Source organism: Caloenas nicobarica, chromosome 1 (genome assembly GCF_036013445.1).
Source record: "Caloenas nicobarica isolate bCalNic1 chromosome 1, bCalNic1.hap1, whole genome shotgun sequence".
NCBI lineage: Eukaryota > Metazoa > Chordata > Aves > Columbiformes > Columbidae > Caloenas > Caloenas nicobarica.
The window spans coordinates 952,637-978,884 of NC_088245.1; the positions used below are offsets into that span (position 1 = coordinate 952,637).

The following is a 26,248-nucleotide window of genomic DNA, read 5'->3' on the forward strand; positions in this document are numbered from 1 at the left end:
CTGAACGTATATTAAAAAACCAACTCCTAACGAATTAAAAAGAGAAGGAGCTGTGCCCAGCTGCCCTGGGACTCCCGTCCGACGCTCACCCAAGGATCCCACTGGGTTCCTCAGCTTGAGCCAAGACGCTGAGAGCCGGAATCCTGCACTGGGGATTTACCCCAAAATATCCGGACGGGATTGCACCTGCTGCTCTAAATTAATTACAGGAACTCCAGGGAATCTCAGTGTACCGGTGCCTCAATCAGCCCATTGCTTTACCAAAACACGACGGCCGCAAAAGTCACTAATAACCCAATTTCTGATCCAGACCCAAGAGCGTCTGTTAAGAACAGCAGAGGGTGCTACAGGCCAACAAACACCAACCCGGCAGCCCCGGCCAGGTCCACGCAGGATTTTTTCACCGGATCTCTAAGTTTGGACAGTATTCTTTCTTTCTAAAGACTGTTCAGTTAGTAAAAAATACTGTCATGCAAACCAGCAGGACATTGACTAAGACTTTGTAAAATATTCAAATTCATACAAGCAGCATTTTTCAATGGCTGGAAAAGAGATGACAGGGAGCACCACTCTGAACATTCAACGCCAGAACATTTTTGCAGAATGTTCCTCCTCTTGCCATCACAAACACAGAGACAGCCCATCCCTGTTTTCAATTTTGTTCCGTTTCATCTTCATTTTCAAACAGACATTAGCAGCTCCTCACATAACTTAACTCTTCCCCCCCACCTGCACACACACAAGTTCAGTATTTGCTGCTACCTGCTCAGTTAAAAGTGTATTTTCTTTTTAAAAAAATACGTAGAACCAAGCAACTCACATTCAACTCAACTTTCGTTCTAGTCTGGACCTTGGCCTGATTAAAGCTCCTGACACCTACAATGCTCAGAAAAAAAGATGGAAAGCTGGACTCCAAAATCTTTCTCCGTGTTAGAACAGCGTTCCCAACTATCTGGAGTTGCCGAGACCCTGCGGATCTCACCACTCTGCTTTGATTCATGCTTGAAAGCAACTCGGCAGCAGCCAAACTATTTCCAGCTCGTCATTTCACGTCAGGAATTTCATGGAGCACGGTCGTTGCTGAGAACACAGTCTGAGCAGGACCAGCGAAGGAATCCTCAATAAAGCAGAGGTGGAGCGGCGGGGGAGCCAGAGCGATGTATGTGGAGCTTTCTGGGCTAAAAGCTGCCGGTTTGTGTGGGGACTCAGCAGAACAAACCCGACCCGTGCAGCGGGCGCTGCCACACACTGTCCTGTCGCCTCGGTCACAAATGGTTCTTTTGATGGAGACGAACTCTGCCACGGGATGAAAGCGAATGGGCAAAACAGAGGAGCCGGAAACCCCCTGGGTATCCTCCTGGCACACTCTTCTGCCAATAAATGTGCACTAAATTGTTATAATTTCAGAACCATTACGGGCAAGTGGGATAATTACAGCCCCAGTCATTTCCTTAGCTACAGTTTCTAAGGTGGGAAGGTGAGCTGTGGTTTTAATCAGATTACAACAGTCCTTCTATAAAAGCAGCACAAATTCCAAGCACTGAATTCAGCAAGTCGCACAGCATTAAATCCACCTGTATCTGCCTTCTTTGAACTGCTGTTCACTCCTGCCTTATCTATGTTTCCTTTTTCAGAAGAGAGAAAATGGCTAATTTTTTCCGTGGACTTCATCAGAAAACTATTCTCTCTACTCCTAATTTCAAGAAGGACTTAATGCCACAGGAGAATATCTGTAAAATTGCCTGGAGTCAGCTCTAATGCTTTGCTTTCTGTGCAATTAAATTTAATCTAGAATATAGCTGGATGATAATTGCATGTTTTATTAAAAAAATGTTTCTTTTCAAAATGAAGCAGCTCTTTTCACTGGTTCTAGAACTGTCTTTGGAGATTGGGGTGCGCTCCTATAAAAAGAAAAAAGGTCAACTGTTTTCCAAGCCATCGATCAGTCTTCTGTTTGCTCCAAACCAAAGGAGGTGCGTTTAAAAACCTGAACCGGGAGAAGAAAAATAAGATGCAAAGAGGCTTAAATGCTAAATGTAAGGCTCTTGAAGTCTTACAAACTTACTTGATATTATCATCCTGGTCTGCAAACTCCTCGTCGTTAAAGCCAAACTGATCCACGAAGTTGGCCGTCATCTGCTGGATCTGGTACTCGGAGAAGGCCTGAGCAACGGAACCCAAGAGGAGCCGTCAACAGGGTGTCCAAAGACATTCAGCCAAGCTGGCTGGAAACACGGCTTCTAAAAAGCATTCAAATCATAGAAAACTGACGAGCTTTGAGAAATCATCTACTGCAATGCCCTTTCTCACGGCAGGATCTCAAACAGACCGTTCTCAGACTCCTGCAAGTCCTACAGACGCTTCTCTCCTCTGGTCTCAGCTTCTTCCAAAGGGAGTTACGACATTTTCCTAGAGAACCATTTGTTGGCTTCATTATTCTATCAGAACGTTGTATCAGTTTGTTTTCATCTGTTTGTTTTCCCCAATGCGACATAAAATGTACCCTGCTGCAACTTAAGCCCCCATGGACTTCAAGAAGGTCCTTTCCCCCTCCTCCCAACCCCTCTTCCTCAGAACGAGCACACGTCACATCATCTTGTCTTCTCTTGACCCAGTGGACCAAATTCTTTCAACATTTTCCCTTTTTTAATACACTAAGTATCAGCTGAGGAAAAGAAAGGTATTTGTAACGTCAGAGCAGCCAGTTAGAGAACCTGGACAAAAGAATATAAACTATTTTCAGCTCATTTTTACCCTTAACGAGATTTCAGATTGCCATTGTGTTTTTACTCCCCGTAGGAAGCTTCCTCCTAAACAGGCTGAAACTCGTGTGTTCTGCTAATGCTCTTTATGTTCTCAGCATCTTAAAAGGTTGGAAGAACTTGTTTAAATATTTTCTCCTGAAAAGCAGCTTCCATGTGTGTGATGGAGCTTTAGCAGAGTCCAAAGGGTTCTGAGGATCCTGAGATCTCTGCTAAATGCAAGCGAACCCTTAATTACCTCATTTTTTTCCTAAGTCAAGGCTTTTTACTGCTCTACCTGCTACTGTTTGCTGCTCTTCGCTGCTAACATTTTAGCATGGCTTTGCAGTTTTAAACAGAAGGGCAAATTACAAACCAGCTGAAGGGCAAATCCGAGAAGCAAAGCTTGCCAGGAACAGCGAGGAGCAGCTCACCTGTTGGAGAGAGAGTTCGTTGGGGAAAGCGCTCTCGATGTCCTCGTCCTCGCTGGAGGAGTGCAGGTGGTGAGTGCTCACCTGAAAGAAGGGCAGGAGAAAAATAAGCATGAGTGAAAACTAAGAAAGCTCAAGTGCTTCTATTCCACATGCATGATCAAAGACCAAACTCCTGAGAAGGCAGGGACTGTCCCAAGGAATAACACAGAAACACCAACTAGTTTACCAACACGTACCAGAGCTGCTGCCGCTTGAAGAACTATTCTGGACTATGTTTTCTGCCCTTGTAAGCATAACATAAAAGCAAGCAAAAGAAGAAAAAAATCCAGCAACATCTCTTTTTTTTAGTTAAAGTCCAGAAGACAGCGGGCCTATCTGAAACATGCACAATATCACCGTGCTCACCAAATCCACCGTGTTCCTCCTGTTTGTTTCCGTCAGCGTCTCTTCCACAAAACTCTCCCATCTCCCTCTGCAGTCTTCAGGCAGCTCTGTAACACAAAGGGGACCATGGGGATCGTCACAGCTCCGCGAGACGCGGCCAAAGCCCTTCGCCCACCGGTCACCAGGCACACCCGCACAGGAGCTCAGTAACGCAGCACGTCAGCGCTCTGCAAAGTGAACTGCATTTTACTCCCCATTTTCTAAAAACGGTAAATTTTCTGGAGAAAGGAACATCTTTCATTAGGCCAACCAGTAAGATGTTACTGGTCTTAGCGATCTTAACTCGCTCGGGCTAAAGACACAAAACTTCTACAATTTTCTGAAAACAGCGTACGTGTGACTTCAGTTTTGCTTTTTCCTTCGTTTTTTTCTCATGGTGATTGTGGTGGGTTGAGCCCAACCAGCAACCAAGCACCCACGCAGCCGCTCGCTCACTCCACAGCAGGGCTGGGGAGACAACTGGCAGGCCAAAAGCAAGAAAAACTCCGGGCTTGAGATAAAGGAAGTTTAATAAGTAGCAAAAAGAGGGGGAAAAAAGCCAAACCGAGCGATGCAATGGCACTCGCTCACCTCCTCCCGCCAGCTGTCTCCGAGCAGGAGGGACCTCAGAAAGATTGAACCCCCGTCTGTCCCCGGGGTGCGGACAGGGTGGGTGAAGGAGGGAGAGCCAGCGCCGTGGCGCGACAGCAACAGCCCTCTGGTCACAAATCCCAACCACGGCACCGTGCGGCTGCTGGGAGGGCAGCCACCCCCGCCAGAGAAACAACCGCGACTTGTGCAACGCAAACATCTGACTCCTCCGTTTTCACGTAGCTATGTCAGCACAGCAAGTCACCGCGCTGCCGGTTGATACGTTCGTTAGGCGCCAAAAATGGAAGCTCGTGTTTGTGCTCGTTGTTTCCCTTAATAGCTGCAGATGGAAAATCTGATCTCCTCTCACACAAAAATGTCAGAAGAAGTTCTGAAAATACAGCCTGAGGAAGACTCGACAGCCAAGGCCTGGCGCTGTGTACGGGACACGGCAGAGCTGCCGGGCCCTGGGACCAGCCGCCCGCCGCGTCCCTTCCTCCAGACGGGTGTGAGGGTCAGCACAGAAACACGGCCAGGAACCCCACCTTGGGACGCCGTCAATAACCACTACAAATGTACACAAATCTGGGTGAAAAGACACATTTTTTAGCACAAAAGGGATACCTTCACCCTTCGGCTGCAAAAATGAAGTTCCAACAATTTCAATGGGATTGTATGAAAACAAAGAGCAACCAAATCTGGTCTAGACTTTAAGTTATGGGAAATGGTGATATATAACTGGAAATTCTTTTCATTATAAAAAAGATCCTCATGAAATATCTCCAATAAAAGTTTTTCCGAAAGGCCTGCGAGGGTTATTTACTCAAAACAGAAAATAAAAAGGAGCAAGGAGCACGTACCTTTAATGAACTCGCTAATCTGAGTCTGCATGGGCCCCTTCTCCATGTTCTGCACCACGGCGTTGGCGATGCGGGTGAGGTGGCCCATGTTCCCCCGCCTCATGCCGCCTTCTGCCCTGCAAACACCACGTGCATTGAGGGGGGAGCGATCGCCCACCCAGTCTCAATGCGCTGGAGAAACTTAAGCCAGGTACGAAGTTAACCGGCTCCACGGAAAGCGCAGTGCAGAGCTAAATTATCTGCTTATAATTTCCACTAAAGAAAACTCACAGCAATAAGAATTTACATCACTGCTACTGAGAGAGCTTTAGAGTTTTACTTGCAATTGAAGTATTAAGCAGATGAATTCAAGAGAACAACAGACACTAATCTACAACTGTTAGAATTCCCTCTTACAGAAATAATAAGTAAAAAAGCAGCCAATGCTGAGTCCAATCGGTCTCCAAGTGGCTTTTCTTTGAGTCTGCATTGGTTCTTCACTGACAGCAAAGCAGGCAGTTGAACAGCAGGGGCTGGAGAGCCTACAAGAATTCCGCTTTCCACAGCCTCCCAAGGGGACTGAGGAGATGGGGGAAGGTAACGGGAACCCCAGCGGGAGATTCCTGGCGAGAAGTTTCACAGCAGCACGTCTGGAAACAGCTTTTCTGCCGTTAAACGGGAGGTGCTGAAAAGCAGCCCAGACGAAACTCTGCGATACAGCACTATTATTCACTGCAACATTATGCACATCGGTGTATCCCAAATCCTGAAGTCAAATTCAGAAATCATTATTTCTTGATGTAGCACAAGGAGCACGCGAGGCTGGCTCCAACCACCACAGATAAAATCAGTGGGTCAGAATCGAACTAAACAAAACCAAACCCCTTACAAACAGGATGACAAGAAGTTTCTACCTCCTGTCACTAAGTCTCCAGCTGTACAACAAAGTTTTCTTTCCAAGATGCTAACGGAGCCAAAGCATAATAAAGAATTTTGGTTTTCCTTGGGAGAAAGGAAGACACTAAATACATCAGAGCTAATTTTGAGGTGCATTTACAGCTACATTTTTAAGCTTTTTTTTAATGACCCCACGCCCCTTGAAAAGTGTAATCCTCACCTCCTGAATCTCTAAAAAGGATAAGTTCATCGGGAAATTATCTCTGGCTTTCCCCTCACGTTGGAGCCAAACACGTGCAGGTGAGGAGCAGCTGGTTTGGGTAAAAACCCACCTGACCCCTCCGCACGTTCCCGTTCCAAAAACCAGCGCACAGAGCCAACGCAAACTGCATCTGTGCATGGGTCCTGTGGCAAGAGCTGCGCTTTGAGCCCAAATTCAGGGTTCACAGCTATTCTAAGAAAAGGAAACCCTGGAGTGAGTTCCCAGAGCAAAGCTCCGGCCCTTCCTGGGAGGACAGGCTGGGAGAGCTGGGCTGTTCAGCTGGAGGAGAGAAGCTGCGGGGAGACCTTGGAGCAGCCTCCAGCACCTAAAGGGACCTACAAGAAAGCTGGAGAGGGACTTTTACAAGGGCAGGGAGTGACAGGACATGGGGTGATGGCTTTAAACTGAAAGAGGGGAGATTTAGATCACATCTAAGGAAGAAATTCTTCCTCATGAGGGTGGTGAGAGCATGGCCCAGGTTGGCCAGAGAGGTGGTGGCTGAAGCATCCCTGGAGACATCCCAGGCCAGGCTGGACGGGGCTCTGAGCAACCTGAGCTGGTGCAGATGTCCCTGCTCATGGCACAGAGGGAACGAGATTGACCAACGGCCACCAGCATCCTGGCGCGCATGAAGAATAGTGTGGCCAGCAGGCCCAGGGCAGTGACCGGCCTGTGCTGGGCACTGGGGAGGCCAAACCTCCAATCCTGGGGGCAGTTTGGGGCCCCTCACGCCAAGAAACGCCTTGAGGTGCTGGAGCGAGTTGAGAGAAGGGAACGGAGCTGGGGAAGGGGCTGGAGCACAAGTGTGATGGGAGCGGCTGAGGGAGCTGGGGGTTCAGCTGGAGAACAGGAGCTGAGGGGAGACCTTCTGATCTCTGACCTGCCTGAAAGGAGCTTGGAGCCAGGGGGGTCGGGCTCTGCTCCCCAGGAACAAGCGCCAGGAGCAGAGGAAACGGCCTCAGGTTGCGCCAGGGGAGGTTGAGGTTGGATCTGGGGACCAATTTCTTCCCCAAAGGGCTGTGAGGCATTGGAACAGGCTGCCCAGGGCAGTGCTGGAGTCACCATCCCTGGAGGGGTTGGACAGACGGACATGAGGTTCTCAGGACATGGGGCAGTGCCAGGGTGGGTTATGGCTGGACTCTGTGATCTGGAGGGGCTTTCCCAACCAACATGATTCTGTGATTCTATCTTTAAGGTCCCTTCCAACCTACAACCACTCTGTGGTTCTTCAGCTCGTGGCAATTTCTCCCGCACTCCAAACCACCAGAGGCTGAGCAGCCCCCCCAGCCCCCCCAGCCCCGCCGTACTGGGCCCAGAGCCCGTCCACACCAGGGCACTGGGGACAGGAGCTTGGGTAATGTGGGCTGTGTTATCATAATTTTGTGAAACTGAAAGAAGTAAACTACGTAATAATTTGTAATAAGCTATAGTGAAAGAATAGCTGATTACCCCAAATTTGAAATATCATAGAATCATTTTGTTTGGAAGAGACCCTCACGACCATTGAGTCCAACCATAACCCAACTCTGGCACTAACCCATATCCCTGAGAACCTTGTCTAAATGCCTTTTAAACCCCTCCAGGGATGGTGACTTCACCTCTGCCCTGGGCAGCCTGGTCCAGTATTTAGCGGTTGGACTCGATGATGTTCAAGGTCTTTTCCAACCACAACGACTCCACGGTTCCATGACACAGGCACCCTGGGTTCGGTCACAGCCGCACGGCCCCAGGGCCCTGCCAGGGGCTGCGCTGGGGACAAACGCGGGGACACAGGGACGGGGACACGGTCCCAGCACCACCTGCAGCGCTGCCCTGTGGCTCCCTATAAAAACAGATGTTTGCCAGCGAACTTGCAAAGCTCAGCCTTCTCAAGACTTTAAACTGTAGGATGACACAAGCAGCACACAGCAACGCTGTAGGGGTGCTCTGGGAGGACCAACATACCGTTTTTTCTGAGCTGCACAGCCCATCGTATCGCCGGAACGCAGCAAACCTGCAGAATTCACCTGCATTTCTGCACTTTCCAATGCTTTTCATCAACCATGCCACAACTGGTTGTTATTACATTTACATGAAGAAGGTGTCAAAAAAAGATGTGCTGCAGTAAAATGCGGTTTCCTGTAAACTCCCACTGACAACCAGATTCTGTATTTCAAACTCCAGTTCCCTAGGCAGATCAAAGGGACTGCAGGCAAAGAATTAGCTGGGTCACCTACGAGTTAAATTCTAGTCCTCCATCGAGAACATATGGAATAAGTAAAACTAAAAGAATCCAAGGAGAAATTCCACGTTCCAACAGGAAAATTTGTTACCACCATTCTCAATGATGATTTTTAACCAATAATTCCCAGGCTCTCCATTTGGAATCTCTGACTCTGGGGCTCCATCTCCTCACTGAGTACACACAATATTCTTCCTAAAAACTCCGACTCCTTAAATCACACCATCGAGATACCTCTCGTTAATTCGGTATTTATTTCTTGCCATTAAAATTCTTTCCAATGTGGTGACTGGAACCGTTTGGCATGAAATATGGATGAGCTCTAGTTCCGATCTAATTTAATTAGGAAAACTCTTAAGCAGCAACCACAGATATTTCTGTGACCTATAAAACTTTGCACTATGATAGTTGTGCAACGAAACTATCAGGAAAATTGGTTATCGACAGCCCAAGGGGTTGCAAGTGGGGAAAAAACAAATGAACCCAAACCAAAAAAAAAAAAATCAACCCAAAACCCAACCCAGCAACTGTGGCCTGACAATAAGACTAAAATAGTTCCAGTGAAACTACAAAGTACTAAGGGGCCATAAAGAACTCAAAATAGCGAGGGAGGACCAAAACATACAGATGGACAAAGAAAGAGAAACCCAAATAATCTCTTCACTTTAATATGTTTTGGGGTTTTAAAAAATTATTTAGTTCTTATAATCGTTGCAATCAACATGAAATCCAAGTGTTTTGTAAAGTTAGAATATTAAATGTGGGGCAAATTTGGGGCAAAATTGCTTGCCTGCCTCAGGTTCCACACTGTTGCTAACTCTGGAGGGAATATGACTGTGCATTTTCAAAAAAGGAAAAAAGAAAAAAGAAAAAAAAAAAAGAAAAGAGCCAATGTTCTATGTAATTAATATGCCATGTAATTTCCTGAGAAAGCAAGAAAGAACCATATTGTGTATTTGGGTTGAGATGTTATAACGTTAAAAAAAATAAATGATACTTTCAAATTACATGCCTATTTGGTGAATTTGCTTTTCAGCATGCAAATAATCTTAATTCCGAAACACCACTCAAATCCAAATGATTTTAGACACAATTGTAAATTATCCAGCTAACTGAGGGAATATTTCAAAGCAATTTCAGCCAAGGGCATTCTGCACCGCGCTCCTTACTGGATTTTGTCGTTGGCTTCCCAGGCGTCCAGTATCCTCTGCACGAGGCAGCACTTCTGGAACAGCTGCAGGAAAACAGAGAGGACACGTGAGGAGTTTGCCAGAGGAGACTCAGGCCTCAGGAACCCTGTCCTGACCTCCAGTTACTTTTGTTCGTTCCTTCGCTCCTGCTGAGCGAGAACTTAAAGTTCAGCAGTTATTTTTCCCAGGAGCTCAAGTTTCTTCTTTCTCGATTTTTTTTCTGAGAGGATCCCGGGAAAACAGCGACACCCCCGACCAGCCCAACAGCCCCAGCCTGCTCTGGGCTCCGCATGAGCAGCGGTGAGGAGCACAGTTGTTGTTTTACAAACACAACAGAAAACTGTCTTATTAGGGCCTCAGTGCAGGAGCTAAAATGTAGTTAGCTAGTTGTGGTTATTATTTTTTTTTTGGTCCAAAGTTCATATACATCTTTACTAAAAAGTTAAAGAAAAACGGATTCACAAGCCCGTTAAATAAGATGGGTGGTAAATTTATTTTGTAATGGGATGCTAAAAACAAATGTATAAAAGCACTTCCATCCAGAACCAACAGTACCAAGTTACACGGAGACACTTTACAATAAACTCCGGGCTCTCCAACAGTTCGTTTTACCATTTTCTTGTTAACGCACATTCGGGCTGAACCAATCGGTCTAAAATTCTCAGGTGACACGGCCAGACTTACGTGAGTCACCATGATGTTCTCGGTGGTGTTTTCTGGGGGCTGCGAGTTCTCCGCGGCCACGTTCCCATTCAGCACCTCGTCTTTGCTCTCTGGGTCGGCAGTAGTCGGTTTTCCCTCTTGCACCGAGTGCGAGAGAATAGCTGCTATGGACAATTCCACTTGGAAATGCAAAAAGTTATTCCATGTGTATTTAAAAAATAAGTCCTGGAACAAAACGAAAACCACAAAAATTCACTCTAGATACATCTCGCCATCCTTAACAACCGAACGATATCGGAGCAGTGCCCCGCTAGCTGTTCAATCAGCAATTCCACGGAAACAAACGTGCTGCATACGCCGCAGTATTCACTTCTAGCTGAACGTGCGCTGGTTGCTGTGCTGTAACGTGCACGTTCTGCTAATCCCAGCACACTGGAAACACTTTGGTGCGCAGCCCGGGCTCACAGCACAGCCACACCAAAAATACAAAGGTTATCTGCTCTGTGGCTGAATTAATAATAAGAAAAATATTAACTAAGTAATTTTAAAGTATAACAATAATTGTCTGAAAGACTGCCCAGGCTGCATTGGCAGTTCTCAAAACACGCCCCTGCTCACAGCTGGACCAAAAGATCAGCTCTCAGTATCAAAAAAATACCCGATAACCAGACTGGTTTGCTTACACACCTCTGAACTACTGTAACAATAAATCTGAAGCACAAGGTTCAGCTCCAAATACTAAACACCTGCACTTGTATCGCAAAAGCTGTTCTGAAGATGGATGTTCCTGCCTTCAGCAAATTAGAAAAATAATTAGATCCTGGCACACACGGAGCAAACGCCTTGCCCCGAGCAGATGGGAGGGAAAGCAGAGACGTTCCTGTTCGAGCTGCTCCCCTCTCCCGTTCCGCGTCCCCCCGGGTCACTCACAAGTAATAAATCCATGGTACTGAGTCTGCATAGTTCCTGATTAATACTGGGAGTGTTTGTGTGGAGCAGAGCAGCGATGAGCCGAGAGCCGTGAAGACGAGCGTTCCCCAGAGGCTCCTCCAAGACCCCGATTGTGGTTAGGATTGCTGTTTTCTACCAGAAAAACACATCATGAGCACCTCAGTGAACACCAAACTTCCTCAAGAGTCTATGCACAACGACTTGATTAGATATAGTGAGCTCATTTCATCAATATTCTCCGCAGGTAAACCCAAACCATCCTCCCACACAGAGGACAGTGTCCTGTGACCTCTGGGAGACTTGTCCTTCCAAACCTGAAGATTCAAATCAAAATATCCACTAACTCTGGATTCCTTTCTCTTCGCTCCCTCACCATCTTTACACAAGCCACCCGTCCCAGTTCTACTCCTTGGTTTTCCTCAAATACAGCTGCTTTCAAAATTCCTACTGCCTCGTCCCCAAGCACCTGAGTTCTAGACCTTAAGCGTGAACTTGTCTTCAAAAGATGTTTGCCTGTTCCAGCATATTGTGCCTCTGGAAAATACCCAGAAACCTGTGTGTAAGGAAAGGGAAACCCGAAATGCAGGTCAGGAGCTGCTGAGAAAGGCTGGGGGGCTTTACCTTGGGAGGGTTGAGCAGCAGCTGGTGGAAATCCTTCAGCCGGGGCTCGATCCCCTGTAAGATGCTGCTATTGACAGTGTAAGACCTTTCGAATCCCTGAGTGTACGAGTCCATCAGTCCTTCCACTCTGCCAAGGAAAACACAACAGTTGAGATTTGACAAAATCTTAAAATGGTCTCCAGTCGCGCTGCCCATGTTGGCCATTTTATCTCGAAAAAATAACTGTGAATATGAAAAACGAAAAATTTCCAACTACTGAATATATTTATATAACTACATTAATATATCATTTACCAGATGACATTCACATAATCAAAGCTGTGAATGAGGTGAGTGGGAAGACTGACAATGAGCTGTCTGCAGAGCTGACAAACCACTGAAGTGCTCCCTGGTTCTTCGAGCTTCCCAGGCGTCAGAAAAGTGAATTACATCAGCACGAGTGCACTGCGAGCATTTGTTACAAACTGTGAACCTTCCAGAGGTGTCCCAAAAGCTGCACAGGAACACGCGAAGCGATGAAGACCCTGCGCAGGCAGGCAGCTGTGCTCAGTCATCCCTCTTCATTGGCAGGCAGTAAACTATCAATACAACAACCACTGGCCCCTTCCAGCAGCAAAGTCTCGCATCGCGATCAAAGAAACACTTTCGTTTTGGTAACGAAATGTAATTCTAGGAAGGCAGGAATGGGCTTGACAGGAACCGCTGAGCCTCCAACTCATAGATCTCCAGAGATCCTGGGCACTGAGCTATTAACAAAACCTCAACTTCTCAGTTCTATCTCTGCACGCGACTTTCTGATGAGCAACTTGTTCACCCAATGCCGCCTTCTGTCCTTCCCTCCGGCAGCTCCCGTCGCCTCCCCCGCCCTTCCTCAGCTCCTCCTTTTTGAGAAATCCACATTTACAATGTCTCCCTTCCTCCCCAGAACTCTCTTTTGCCTTTTTTCTCCTCTAGCTCCACAGAAAGAAATGAAAGGGCGATATAATTAAAAATAAAAATTAAAGCTATGTAGCCATATATATCTGCAGACATCATGCCGCAGATGACATGACATCCCACTTCCTCGCCCACTCCACACGCTCTGCTGTCAGATCTCGGATTTTACGGCCAAGGCTTTGCCGTACGCGTGCAGGAGAACCAGCTGCCAGCTGGTCCAACTGCCTTGGACAGCCACTGCCTCCAAAAAATACACAAACACCCTTTTTTGTACCCATTTCTAGAGAGCACTTCGCGCTAGCCCCATAAATGTCCATTTTTTCCTAAGTAAAACCAGGCTGAAGTTCCCACGCTGCCCGTGCCAGAGGCGCGCGGTGACTTACCCAGAGCGCCGCGTCTCCAGCAAGGTCAGAAGAACCTGCGTTCCGTTCACTATGCAGTTTTCAGTCTGTTCTCCGTCAAACATGTTCTTCAGGAGCTGCTCCACACATTCCTGCCTGTGGATCAACACACACACACCAGCACTGTAACAACTACGAGGATTTCGTGGTTGCTTTCGTCACAAAATACGCATTTCTGGGCTTTTTTTGGGAAAAAAAGGCTGCAGTTGTTCTTTTTTTGAGAAAGAATAAAGACAATCCTCTCCCAAGTCTCATGGTTCTACACCAGGTTTCCGAACTTGCTTCCTCACCACCAAGGCAAAACCTGGTTATAAACACCCAGACTCCCACCCCACATGTCGTTCTCCTCTATCAACAGCATCCACCTCTTAGTTACCAACTGCAAGCCAAGCCAAGTGCTAACTCAGTCACTTCAATTGCCTAAAGACAAGATGAAGCCATTAGCTGATAGTCTAAGATGCTCCATCAGGATTGCAGCAGATGGACAACAAGCAGGGATGCTGACCCTTATCACTCGTCAGGGGTATAATGAGATCCAGGACCTGCAAACTGTATATAACATGCGCATTTTTAGTAGTCTTAGCTATCACCTCCTTGAAATATTTTAATCAATTCCCCATTTCTTTGAGCCCTTAAACCAAGACAAGATTCCTTCCAAATGCTGCTGCGTTTGTGGCCAGGTGGAGGGATCAGAACAAACAGCGACATCGGTCCTTTCGAGCACCAAAAATGACCCTGACGCTCACGCACGGCCTCAGAACTGAAGAACAACTCGCACAAAGGCAACTCGGGTGTTTGCCACGCTAAGCGAGCAGCAGGTGTGAGGACACTCGTTCACATCCAGACCGTCCCCGCTCCTTCCGCGGGTGTTAGTGACAGTTCTCCAAAATCCAGCACTCAGCAAGGCCAGAAAGGCGCTTGCCAAGCCACACGTCCAGCTAAAAACAGTATTAATCGAGTTCACACTCCAATTTTTACCGTTTTCTAACATTGAAAAAAATCTCATTTACATTTGTTTAAAAAAACCCACGAGATAAAAATGTAAAAATACATGAATAATGCATAAGATAGAGTTATTTTAATAAGTATCATTCAAGTACACTCCACCAGCACGAGAGGCAGAAAAAAGCAACAGTTCACCACGACGAACTGAAGTCACTTTCATTGCATACAGCCAACAGTTACTGAAAAAAATCGAGATTTGATATTTATTTGTAATCCTGAGCGTGGCTCCTTCTTGCTGCGCTAGCTGATCATTCCTTCATGACTCAGGAGTTTTTTTAAAAGTTACCCAAAGATCAAATAAGGTTACCAGAAACACTTGGAAAAACTGACCCAGGAAAGTAAGGAGATGTGACCTTCAGCAGAAAGGTAAGCCGTGCAAAAAAACCAATTTGTTCAAAGTAATTTGTCTTCTAAACAGGAAAGTGGTACAATGACTTTTAGAAACGCTGTTCCGAAACTGTAAAATATTTTTATTTATCTCATGGAAGTTACAAATAGTTCCACATCCCGCTCCAGAACTACTGAGAAAGACGAAAACTACAGAGAAAGTCTGAAAGGCCCAGGTTCTGCAGGGCCCAGGAGACCTCCCGCCGGCGAACCACGGAGCTCCTCAAAGGTCCTGGACTTGCCAGGGGAAATGACCGAGCTGGGGCCCATCGCCAGACTGGACGGGGCTCAAAACCGGCACAGAGCCGGGGAGATCCCGGCACCCCGGGCTGGGGGGCTGCAGGAGCTCTGTGGATCCCCAACCCACCTGCTCACGCAGGGTCACAGAGCAGATCGCACAGGATCCCAGGGGGTTTGAATGTCTCAGAGAAGGAGACTCCACACCCGCTCTGGGCAGCCTGCTCCAGGCTCTGGCACCTCCCAGCAAACAAGTTTCTTCTCCTGTTCACACGGACCCTCCTGTGTTTCAGTCTGTGCCCGTTGCCCCTCACCCTGGCGTTGGGCCCCACTGAACAGAGTCTGCTCCATCCTCTGACACCCACCCGGAGATATTGAGCCCATTGATCAGATCCCTCTCAGCTTCTCTTCTCCAGCTCAGCAGCCCCAGCTCTCTCAGCCTTTCTGATGAGATGCTGAAGGCTCCACAATCAGGGAGGAACTCACACTGATAATCCAACAGAGAATCACAGAATCATGTTGGTTGGAAAAGCCCCTCCAGATCACCGAGTCCAACCGTTCCCCAGCCCTGGCACTGCCCCATGTCCTGAGAACCTCATGTCCGCCTGTCCAACCCCTCCAGGGATGGTGACTCCAGCACTGCCCTGGGCAGCCTGTTCCAATGCCCCACAGCCCTTGGGGGAAGAAATTGTTCCTCACATCCAACCTCAACCTCCCCTGGCGCAACTTGAGGCCATTTCCTCTGCTCCTGGCGCTTGTTCCTGGGGAGCAGAGCCCGACCCCCCTGGCTCCAAGCTCCTTTCAGGCAGGTCAGAGATCAGAAGGTCTCCACTCAGCTCCTGTTCTCCAGCTGAACCCCCAGCTCCCTCAGCCCCTTCCCCAGCTCCGTTCCCGTCTCTGAACATTGTGCCATTCGATAATAAAACACTACGGTGAGGCACGGGACAAAAGCCCAGATCTGCAGGGACACCAAAGGAAATGTCACATTCAAGCAAGAGCAGCTCCTCACGGGGCGGACGTGTGGAGCTGTGGCAGACGCTGAGCCCGTTCTGCAGGGACCGGGGTCCTGGGTGCAGGATTCACGTCCCACGGTCACCTGCAGCCGCGGCTCCTGCCCCGGCACCCGTGTGTGAACACACGGCTCAGAACCAGGAGAACCGAGCAGCAACGGCACGGGAAGGAAGAAAGCTCCGGGTCAACAGAAACACGTCAATGAGGAATGTTAAGCCCCAGTCCCAGACGCTATGTTATTCACTGTAAGCCTCTTGTTTCATCCCTCTTCTGTTAAAATGGTGCCTTTAGGCCTGCAACAGACTTTTTGCTTTTAATCTCATCTTGAATCTCCAGTAAATGTTTTTAGGTTTGAAGCAAATATAGGAAGCAGTAAACACGCGAACACGAGTAATTTAAAACTACATTATAAAGAGTAAAGAAAGAACATCAAAGGAATAGACTAAACTTGAAAAATAACATTTTCTGGTACACAACTCACACTTAACATTATTTGAGAAATAATTCCCAATAAAAGCATGCTTTGAAAGTGCAAGTTCCTCATCAATATATCCCCTCAGTAATAACAGAGAAGTCAGCTCTGGATTTAAAAAAACCACCAGCAACAGACCAAACCACACAAAACCCCACCACAACCTCCAATAATAAAACAAGTCCCGCCAGCGCCAGCCCAGCCGTCTGGCCACGGGACGGCGGGTTCCGCACAGCAGCTGAGCAGCGCTGGGGGACCACGCGCAGCCCATCGCCCTTTATTCAAGAGAACAACCTTCTATCAAATGCAACTTAAAAACCCCAGAAGCTACAAATGCTCCTTTTGCCGACTGTACACGAGTACCTTTTATTACCAGACTGCATCTGTGGAACAACCCAACTGTTTCCGAACGATGGAATTCCCTTGACTCCTCTCCCCACAACTACTTAGTGAGGGACCTCTAAATAAGTTCCACAAGATCATGTAAAAACACAACAAAATACAAACCAAAACAGCTTTTCTGCTTTTTCCAGCCAAACTCCCAGGCCTAGTAAAAGACAATATATCTCTATTTACAAATCTTGTCTGCAAAGTTTATCAACCAGAAGGTAGAAAACTATCAAAGCAATCATGCGTCTGTGTTGCGACATGTCATCTTTGATTAAAGCACTGCACGCTGTTTCTGAGACACGACGAGAGCTCCTGACGGTGGCAGGTGACAGGTTTTGAGGACAGAGAAGTGACAGACACCAACTCCAGCGTACGAATGCATCGGGGGTGGCATAAAGACACAGATTTGAATTTTCATCCTCTAGTCACAAATAAATGCAATAATTTTTGAATGATGAGGGTGGGCTAGGGAGGCATTTAAAGTGCATGGGCTCACAGGGTTCAACCACATTTGGAGAGTAAAACGAGGGAGATGAATGATCCAGCCCAGGTCACAGGCAGGGGGGTCTGGTGAGCAGTACCGGGCTGCACCTCAGCACCGCCCAGCTCTCTGAAGTGTGCGCAACACCTACGGTAGGAAATCCTCAACTGCCATTGAGCCAGGAGCCAACACCAGCACGGCAGAGGCCACTTGGAACAAGGAGACCCCAGCAGAGGCTGGAAGGGAGGCTGGTGGTGCCCTCCACAAAACAAGGTGCACGGTGACACACGAGCTACTACGAGAAGAAAACCTCTGCTGTCACGACATTTTCTTCCCCATTTTGATAAACAGCAACTTCAGGATCTGAAATCCGTCTACAGGGTGCAAACGTTCACCAGCGTGGAACGACAGCCGGTTTGGCCAAGCGTGACTGACCCCTCGCGCTTGGCACCAAGGAACACTTCCAACGCGGGAATTTTAAGGTTTATCCTCGTGGGATTTCCCTCAACTATTACGATCGCAGTTCACCTTCCTCCGAATTCACTGCGAGCGCTTTAACACACGAGTGTCGCCTGGCCCCGAATCTCCGGCCTTCAGACACAGCCACAAACCCGGAATTTCAGCAGAGGCCGCTCAGCGATGCTCCAGTTCACAGCAGGATGACACGGTTGGCACAAAGGCCTGACACGCAGAGCCGGTGTCTCTGGGAGCCGTCGGTAAGTGACAATATTAGCAGCAATTAGATCGGCGACAGTCCTGCGCCAAGTACTTACGATTCCAGTGCTGTGAGAAGTGGGTCGGGCTCAGGTATGTCCTGGAGCTGATTGCTCTGGTCTCTGCTCAGTCTGATGATATCGCACAGGGTCTGGGAAGCGTTTGATTGCCTCTGCAAACAAGGACACGGCACATTTCAGTGCTAAGGGCTCAACAAGGCTCGTTCTTGCTGTCAGAGAAAATTTAACACAGCTGGGAACACAAGAAACTGAATAAATCAGAATTGGTCACAACAAGTGTTACCAGGCTCTAGATTATTCATCTATTAAACACAACGCTGATGCCAATTATTAGAAGCATTAACAGATTTTAAAATCAAAGAGGAGGTCTTCCCAAACTTAACAATTAAATGCAGTTAAAGATTTCAGAAAGCGAGGATTCTTTTTTTATTCTTCCCGACCAACTGCGTTAACTTGCAAATTTCAAATCCAAGTATTTCATTCTTCTCACTGCTCAGGAGGTTTTCTGCACAAAGAAAAATCAATGGCTTGATAAAACCCTTTACAACTTCGTGACTATGTATTAAAAGGCTTTAAAGTAGTATTTTGATAAACTAATCGTCTCATTCTGGCAATCACAGCCTCTCTGTACCTACTGTACGTATAAGATCTCACGCCGCACTCCAGCATTCAGACAGCGCTGCTGCCCGCGCACAGATCAGCACGTTGCCTCCCGTTTTTTTTGCTCAAAGAGGCAGCTTTGCTGTGATGAGGGGATCACGTTGTCGGCATTAACACCTCCCCAAAAGAATCCTGCGCCCCCCATTCACTTGCTGCTGGAGCTCAGGAGGGGTCCCGGTGTCCCCGTCCCCACCCCAAGCAGGGTGGGCACAGACCAGAGCGGTTCTGCGGCTTCGTCCTGCTCAGCAGCAGCACCCAACGTGACACGACGGTGTAGGAAACCAAAACTGAGAGCGAGAGCTCCTGGCTCGGATGTTTTGTGAAAAATATTAAAAGAAAAAAAAAGAAAAGAAAAGAGAGAGCACTGATAAAATGTGGTACTCAGCACATCTTTTTCACGGGCTTAGAGGATTACAGCTTGTGGATTTTATAACTGAATACCTGCTTACTCCTGGTCTAAAAAGAATAGAAATTTAGAGTGAACTGGTTAATTTTAAAAGTTTTTCAATAGCTTGTGTCAAATAGCAGGCTCCTACTTAAAACCAAGTAAGGTCCCACCGACCGTTGACACTGAGACAAGCTGATGTGGCAGCAGAATGAACAAAGAAATGGGTAGGAAAGCCAAAACCAGACCAAAAATCCAACAAAACATGTTGGTATTGAGCTAGACAATCCGAGGACAGGAGGCCCATCCACACGGATCATCTCCTTCCGTATGTCACCCGGGCATCAGTGAAGAGCCAGAGGTTCTTCTGGACCTTTCCAGGACCCGCCACCCACCAAGACAAAACCACTCTCGTCATACTCACGTCCTCGTCCTGGCTGGAATGGATCAGTTCCACCAGGCGCTGGATAATCTTTGCTTCGTTAAGCCACTGCAGGGAAAAAAGGGGAAAAGAAAACCCTTGTTTGTTATCCCAGAATTCAAACCCAGAGGATCTTTAAGCAGCTTTGCATAACGTGGGCTCGTCAAGAAGGGAAAGTCTTTTCTTTTTATGGCACAATCGAAGCTGCAGGCGCTACACAAACCCCTGGGCATGGAGAGATTTGCATCAGGATGTGCACCCTGCCCATGGACCTAAACACCCAAATACCTGTGGAAAACATGGAACAGATCAGTCACAAACACCAGCTCCTCTGAAGCAGCGTTAGCATCATTGTCGGCATGTTTGTCTCCTCCCATTTCCTATTCTTAGTGTCTTACCACTGTTTACACTAAACAGCTCCTCAGACTTGGGGACGACCTAACCAGGCTGTTATTAGAGCTCGGCTCCTCGCTCTGTGCCAACTCCTTCCATTTCTCAGGGCAATCCATCGCTTTATCTCCCTTTGTGACCACATGCAAACCAAACACGTCACTGGCAAAGGATCCCTTCCAGTTTCTGCCTCCCCGGCTCCTTCTGCAATCTCAGCATCTCATTTCCCCCCATCCCTTTTCACTCGAATTTCTACCGTCTTCATCCCAGGCAAAAGGCTGGATGTCCAACATCAACCAAACGAAACAGTCAAATCAAACTAATGCACTCTCGGTTGCTTTTGAAATGATGGACCAGACGTTAATTAAAAGGAAAACGGCTTTGGAGGTTTCCGCAATGATCTAATCTTCCATCAGCTCTTCAGATGAGTCATGGAGAGAATGAACCGTCTCCTGCCTTCCCCTTCCTTCTCAGAAGGCTCCATGCAGATCTGCTCCCCTCGAACGCTCATTTCTACAAGTTACCTATTCACACAACTTCAATTACAAAAGCCTTACGTTGATTCTTTACCAGCTTTGCTCTAACAACCTTCCGACAGGTCTCATCCTTTCCTCTACAATTCCATGTTGAGTATGACGGATGTCTGACTTAAAACAAAAATTCCAGATCACCATTTTTAGTGACTTTTTGCATGAACAGCACCGCTGGTTTCCTGCTAAGTCTGAAATGTCCAACTTTGTCTCTTTTTGGTGTCCCTTGTTATTGCAGAAATACTAATGCCGTCCAAAAATCTTCCCAGCATGCAGCTGGGAAACCAAGTATTTCACCCAAGTCCATATTTTCAGATCTGGTTTCTATAATTTGTTCTTCTCGACACCCAGCTTACCCAAAAGTTCAAAAACCTGGTTCCTAAGACATTTTTCCTCACCAGTCTCCCTACCAACCTCTCTCTTCAGATTCTTCCATTGGTTTCTAGATTTTCAGCATCAAAATCAAACTTCGAGCCCACCGCAGCAGCGCTGGTCCTTGCTGTGCTCTTGCCATCTCCGTTCCGCCAGCGCAGCACCTGCCCGGCCCCTCCCGGCTCCTTTAGTCCACGAGCACCTTTTCTCACCCCCTGTGCTCAGATACAACTACTAAACCCCTGCTTTCAAACCCTAAGACTTGGTCTTCCGATGACAGCTCAGGTAGCTGTCGACTGGCAATTTACCAAAACGACTCCATCAAAATTAATGACATTCTCTGCATCTGCACCTTCTAAACCAGCTGCTCCCATGTATCAATCATGCCCCCGGCAGTGCCTGTAACAATGGAATTCCCCACCTCTCCTGGTCTCCGTGCCACATCGGCACGGTTCGGTTTCCATCCCCAGTTCCATGCCCCGTGTTTGCGCCGCGATGACGAGCGAGGTTTTCAGCACCGACACATTGTGCAACTTCAATTAACAAACCCCTCACGCTCACATCCATTTTTACCTGCAAGTTTCCACTCTTGAAATAAGCAGCTCCCCCAGTGCGGCACGGTGGGTGCTCCGGCCCGTTTGCTGAGGCAGCGCAACTTTGACCTGTCCAAGTTCCAGCTCCCCTCACCATTTCCATAGCCCAGAACAAAACTACTTTACTTATTAACACTCCTGCATTAAATGTCTTTTCTTTCCCTTGCAGAGCACAGCAAGTTAAACCCCAGCCCTCCATTGTAGTTTCACCTTTATTCTGTATCGACAGCCTCCCTCAAGCCCCACACCGTTGAGTCTGTGGGCGTTATTAATTAGAATGGGGAGACAGGCAGTAAGCAAGGATAAGATCCGTTCTTTTTGTCTGGATTGCCAAAATAATGGGCTCTGGGGGGAGCTGGGTGGCCAGAGAGAGGGACCGAGGGCAGGGAAGCATGAGCAGCCATCTGAGCAAAGGAATTACTGTTCCTGGGAACTGAGGGACACAGGAAAGGAAATTCCAAAGCAAAACACCCAACCGAAATAATCTGTCGAGATGAGAAGAGCAATACCAAAATTTCGCAAATTAAGAAGCACCCAGTAAACCTGGAAGAGATCAGTTCATCTGTCATCAGTTCATCTGTCTCTTTGCCATCTGCTGGCAAAGAGATGGACTTTGGGAGTCCCAAGAAAAGGAATATTCCAAATGACTCCTCGGACAAAAGCTGTGACACTTGCAGGACTGAAGTACAAGTGCCCCCCTCAGCATCTCCCTGAAAAGATTCACACCCGAAACACAAACCCTTCAGACCACACGCAACTCAGCAGCGTGTTTGCTCTGACAACTGACACACTCCTAAGGAATTCACAGACAGAAACCGCGCACAAATGGGCAATTTGGATGATTCTGCAGGAGAAGGAAGATCACAGGACGCGGGGCTGGTGAGCAGGAGGTGGCTGATGGCGCGGTTGTTGTCCACAAACAAACCAGGCTGAGGTTTGGTGCAGAGCATTGGGCTCCTGCCCAAGTGCTGCTGGGCAGCACCTGTGTCACGTACGCTGGGACACACGGGACACAGCGAACTGGTCCAGGCACACGGGTACCGGCAGCCAGCGGGCACGGGAGGGGGTGGAGGCACTGCCGGGGCCTGCACGGCACCGCGAGCTGGGGCAACCACAGCGGTGACGTGCAGGAGGGCACGGTCCCCACCGCCGGCTGGGACACGGGCCACACGGGAGAGCTCAGCCCACGTGGGGCCCTGCGGGGCACGGTCACCAGGCCCAGGCTGCAGGGCCTCCCGCTGCCTCTCCCCGCTGGAGACAGCTGATCTCTGGAGGGCCCTTCAACCCCAACCATTCTGTGCGATCCGCTCTGCTGACCCTGCGTTGGCAGGGCTGGGCTGGGGGATCTCCAGCAGGCCCTTCAACCCCAACCATTCTGTGCGATCCGCTCTGCTGACCCTGCACTACCAGGGTTGTGCTGGGGGATCTCCGGAGGACCCTTCAACCCCAACCATTCTGTGCGATCCGCTCTGCTGACCCTGCGTTGGCAGGGTTGTGCTGGGGGATCTCCAGCAGGCCCTTCAACCCCAACCATTCTGTGCGATCTGCTCTGCTGACCCTGCGCTACCAGGGTTGTGCTGGGGGATCTCCGGAGGGACCTGCAACCCAACCAGCCTGGGGTGCTGGGATTTGGCTGAGGATGCCGCTCGCCAGCAGCTCAGAGTCCCCGGCGTATGGGGGAACTGCCAGGGCTCGCCAGCCCTTGGGCAACCACGGCTTCCTCCTGGCAGCCACCCCACTGCCAAGGGACATCTCAGCTGTGTCACGAGTGACCACATTGAGGGGCAGCGGCTGATACACAGGAGGAGAGGAACCTCCACAAGCTGGAGCAACGGCCTGGGAGGAGCCTCACAAGTTCAAGAAAGGCAAAATGCGAAGTCCTGCCTGGGGGCCGGAATAGCACCAGGCAGTGGGACAGGGCAGGAGTCAACCGGCCGAGAGGGCCCTTGGTGGAGCTGCCACACCAGGAGTCAGCGTTGGACCCTGCAGCAAAGGTCCCACCACATCCCGGGCCCCCAGGGCCTGAGGGCAACCAGTGTGAGAGCAGGGATCCCATTCCGCGCCAGTGACATCCAGCAAGACGCTGGGGCCAGGCTGGGCTCACCAGTGCAGGACGGACACGGCAGCAGGTCCCGTGGAGACCCCTCAGATGGTCGGGGCTGGAGCACACGAGGTCAGAGGAGATGCTGAGCGTGGGTTTGTGCAGCCCGAGAGGAGAAGGTGACACTATTGCAGTCTGCTCAGTGGGGTGGGCAGCGATGATGGAGCCAGGCTCTCCTTGCAAGTGCCATGATGGGTCAAGAGACATAAGATGCAGTGAGGGAAATTCCAGCTGGATATTAGGAAAAAAAATCCCATCCACTTGAGAGGGATCTCACACTGGCAGAGGACCCAGACAGGTCTCTGCTCCTGGAGATACGGAAAACTCACCAGATAAGGCCTTGAGCAATCTGCTCCAATGGGACCTACTCTACAGGGGCAACCAGACCTTCTCGGGGCCTTCCAATGAACGAATCCTTGAGGTCTTGCACAGTCAATGCTTAAGAAAGTCTGTTCTATTAAGACTTTAACAAAACTGAGTCTTCTAAAACCTGCTGAAAATACACCTATTAACAGTGTAACTTTAGCTTGGTTGTTCCTAATCAGCCACGGAAAAAAAAAGTTCACGCCTTACTATTTAAGACGGTAGTTGAACAAGAGACTCTGCAACAATCAACAGACTGAGTTGTCTGATCTTCCACAGATCACACCACCAATAGTCACTGCACTGAAGTACTGACATTAAACTTTCCTCGGCTGAGGACTGATCATGCAGTAGGACAATTTTTGTTACAAGACAAAGATACCTGCGTTAGGCTAATCTACCCCTGGGAGCAACCATTCCTTTAGGGTAAAGCCAGCGTGAGGAACAAGCCCTTCTTATTCTTGTTGTTCGTTACCCGTGAAAGCAACAGGAAAAAAAAGCAGAACATGCTGGAGGGATTTTTTTATGGGCTCTGATCACTATTCACGCTAGACTGACAAAAAGCTGACACGATATCCCGGCTACCAGAGGTGACACTGGAGCACCAGCCCGAGTGCTGAGCTGCGGGGGTTCCTGCGGAGGGAGGTTCCACAATGACCGCGTCTGCCCCACAGACCCCAGCGCACGCCAGCAAAACCAGATGTGGAGTCTTCTCACAGCACTCGTGCCTCTTTGCATTCTTCCAGGTAGGATTTTACACTAATAACCCACAGGTAAAGGACAGACTTCTTCGATGCCACTTATCTGTCCTGATGTTAAAAATGTTTCAAGCAGCAACCCATACCTGAGCAGTAAATGATTTAGAGTCAATATTATCTCTTTCACAAGTCCACAGAGACATTGCAGATCCAATGACAACCATCAAAGATAACATGCTATCATCCATCTACACGACGTCGGATTTGTGCAAGGATATCACGACATAAGTGCCTGAAGGACAAGGCTGCTGGAGGCTCTGAGGCTCCCGAGCAAGATTCTTGTAGTATTTCCGATTGTGAGAGTCCAGAGAGAGGACGAGACACGGCTGCAAAGAGGCAACACAGGCAATGGATCGTTTCACTTACATCTTTTACTCCTGGGCTGCTGAACCCCGAGGTTTCCTTGTCTGGTGGCGCTTCCATCCAGCTCGGGAGAGAACTGGGGAGGCCCAGCCTGTCTGCAAGGGTTTCTCCTGACGTGTGTTCTCCAAAACAACAAAATCTGAGCTACACGAGCAAAGCATTCCTCTGTCAAGCATGAGCAGAAGGAAATGGGTAAAGAATGATCATATGCTCACGTTTACTGCAGGCCCTCGATTACAGATCAAGGAAGACAAAGGGAGAAAACACCACAACCTGTAGTTCTGCACACAGTTTAAGATGTACAGAATGGCACTGCCACCTTCTCTCTGTTGTACTCATCCGTTTATCTTCTGCTTCTTTCTCCTCCCTTATCATGGCAGGAAGATGTGCTGGGTAGGGTCAGTTGGACATGAGGAAAAGGTTCTTCACCCAGAGGTGCTGGACACTGGAACAGGCTCCCCAGGGAGGTGTCCCGGCCCCAACCTGACAGTGTTCAAGAAGAGACTGGACACCGTCCTCAGACACACGGTGTGACCTGTGGGGTGTCCTGTGCAGGGACAGGAGCTGGACTCCATGAGCCTTGTGGGTCCTTCCAGCTCAGGACACCCCGGGCGAACCAACATCATTGCACAAGTCCACGTCATAAAAACCCCAAACCCAACCCAACCTGAGGAACTGAGCTGGCTGAAAACAATCCTGGCAAAAAAATACAGATAAAAGTGTTTTCAGTTGGATCAGTTCCCTTGTCCACGTCACTTTATGGCCAGATGAACACTTGGACGGCAAGGATTGAAGCAGCCATGCCGGCAGAGCCAGCAGGACGCCGGGAAGGCAGGACCGACTCTTTCGGTGGCGATGGCAACTGCCAGTGCTCGGGAACCGCTGCCGCGGCTCCACTCGGCGCTGCCGTCAAACCCGTGACCAGGACACCGAGAACCTCCCCGGTTAACGCCATCTGAGCAAGACACGGCGACTTCCAGCACAGGCTTCAGCAGGTCCATTCAGCAGAAAGCAGAGAACGGAGCCACCAGCACTGCCCCGCTGCCACAGCCTAAGGATCTCCATACTGGAAGGCCAGAGAATTAAGACTCTTGTGCACTTATTCGGGAGTCTCTGACTTATTGAGTCAAAGCGACAATGTGGACATCAAATCTCTAAGGAGAGGTGCTGCAGGACTTGTTACGCTGAATGTAATTGTGTTTAACGTAAAACTTAAGATACCATCTTCATAAATCCATAAATCTGATGCTCCACAACACGTCCTTTCCAGACAGCACAACCAAGGGAAGTTCACAGAAGGATTTTTCCAGCGTAGCAACGTCAAGTGGAAACATGGCCTCTTCACAGCCCCGAGTGACCAACCCCAACAGCGGCACTTTCTCGTGAAAAACAGTGCTTCTCCAGCTCCACCTAGACAGCAAAGCT

General features: G+C 48.7%; 1 protein-coding gene across 3 annotated transcripts in view; it reads right to left on the reverse strand.

The window, feature by feature from the left end:
• Positions 1 to 26,248, reverse strand: part of PPP6R2 (protein phosphatase 6 regulatory subunit 2) — a 99,189-nt gene that overhangs the window by 16,451 nt on the left and 56,490 nt on the right. For all 3 annotated transcript variants that reach the window (XM_065626788.1, XM_065626789.1, XM_065626790.1), the window contains exons 6-16: positions 19,357 to 19,422; positions 17,927 to 18,039; positions 13,153 to 13,266; positions 11,834 to 11,960; positions 11,192 to 11,344; positions 10,283 to 10,486; positions 9,578 to 9,642; positions 5,050 to 5,165; positions 3,581 to 3,666; positions 3,176 to 3,256; positions 2,066 to 2,163 (exon numbers count right to left, since the gene is read on the reverse strand). In XM_065626788.1, coding sequence (XP_065482860.1) covers positions 2,066 to 2,163; positions 3,176 to 3,256; positions 3,581 to 3,666; positions 5,050 to 5,165; positions 9,578 to 9,642; positions 10,283 to 10,486; positions 11,192 to 11,344; positions 11,834 to 11,960; positions 13,153 to 13,266; positions 17,927 to 18,039; positions 19,357 to 19,422 — 1,223 coding nt within the window. The remainder of the gene's footprint in view (positions 1 to 2,065; positions 2,164 to 3,175; positions 3,257 to 3,580; positions 3,667 to 5,049; positions 5,166 to 9,577; positions 9,643 to 10,282; positions 10,487 to 11,191; positions 11,345 to 11,833; positions 11,961 to 13,152; positions 13,267 to 17,926; positions 18,040 to 19,356; positions 19,423 to 26,248) is intronic.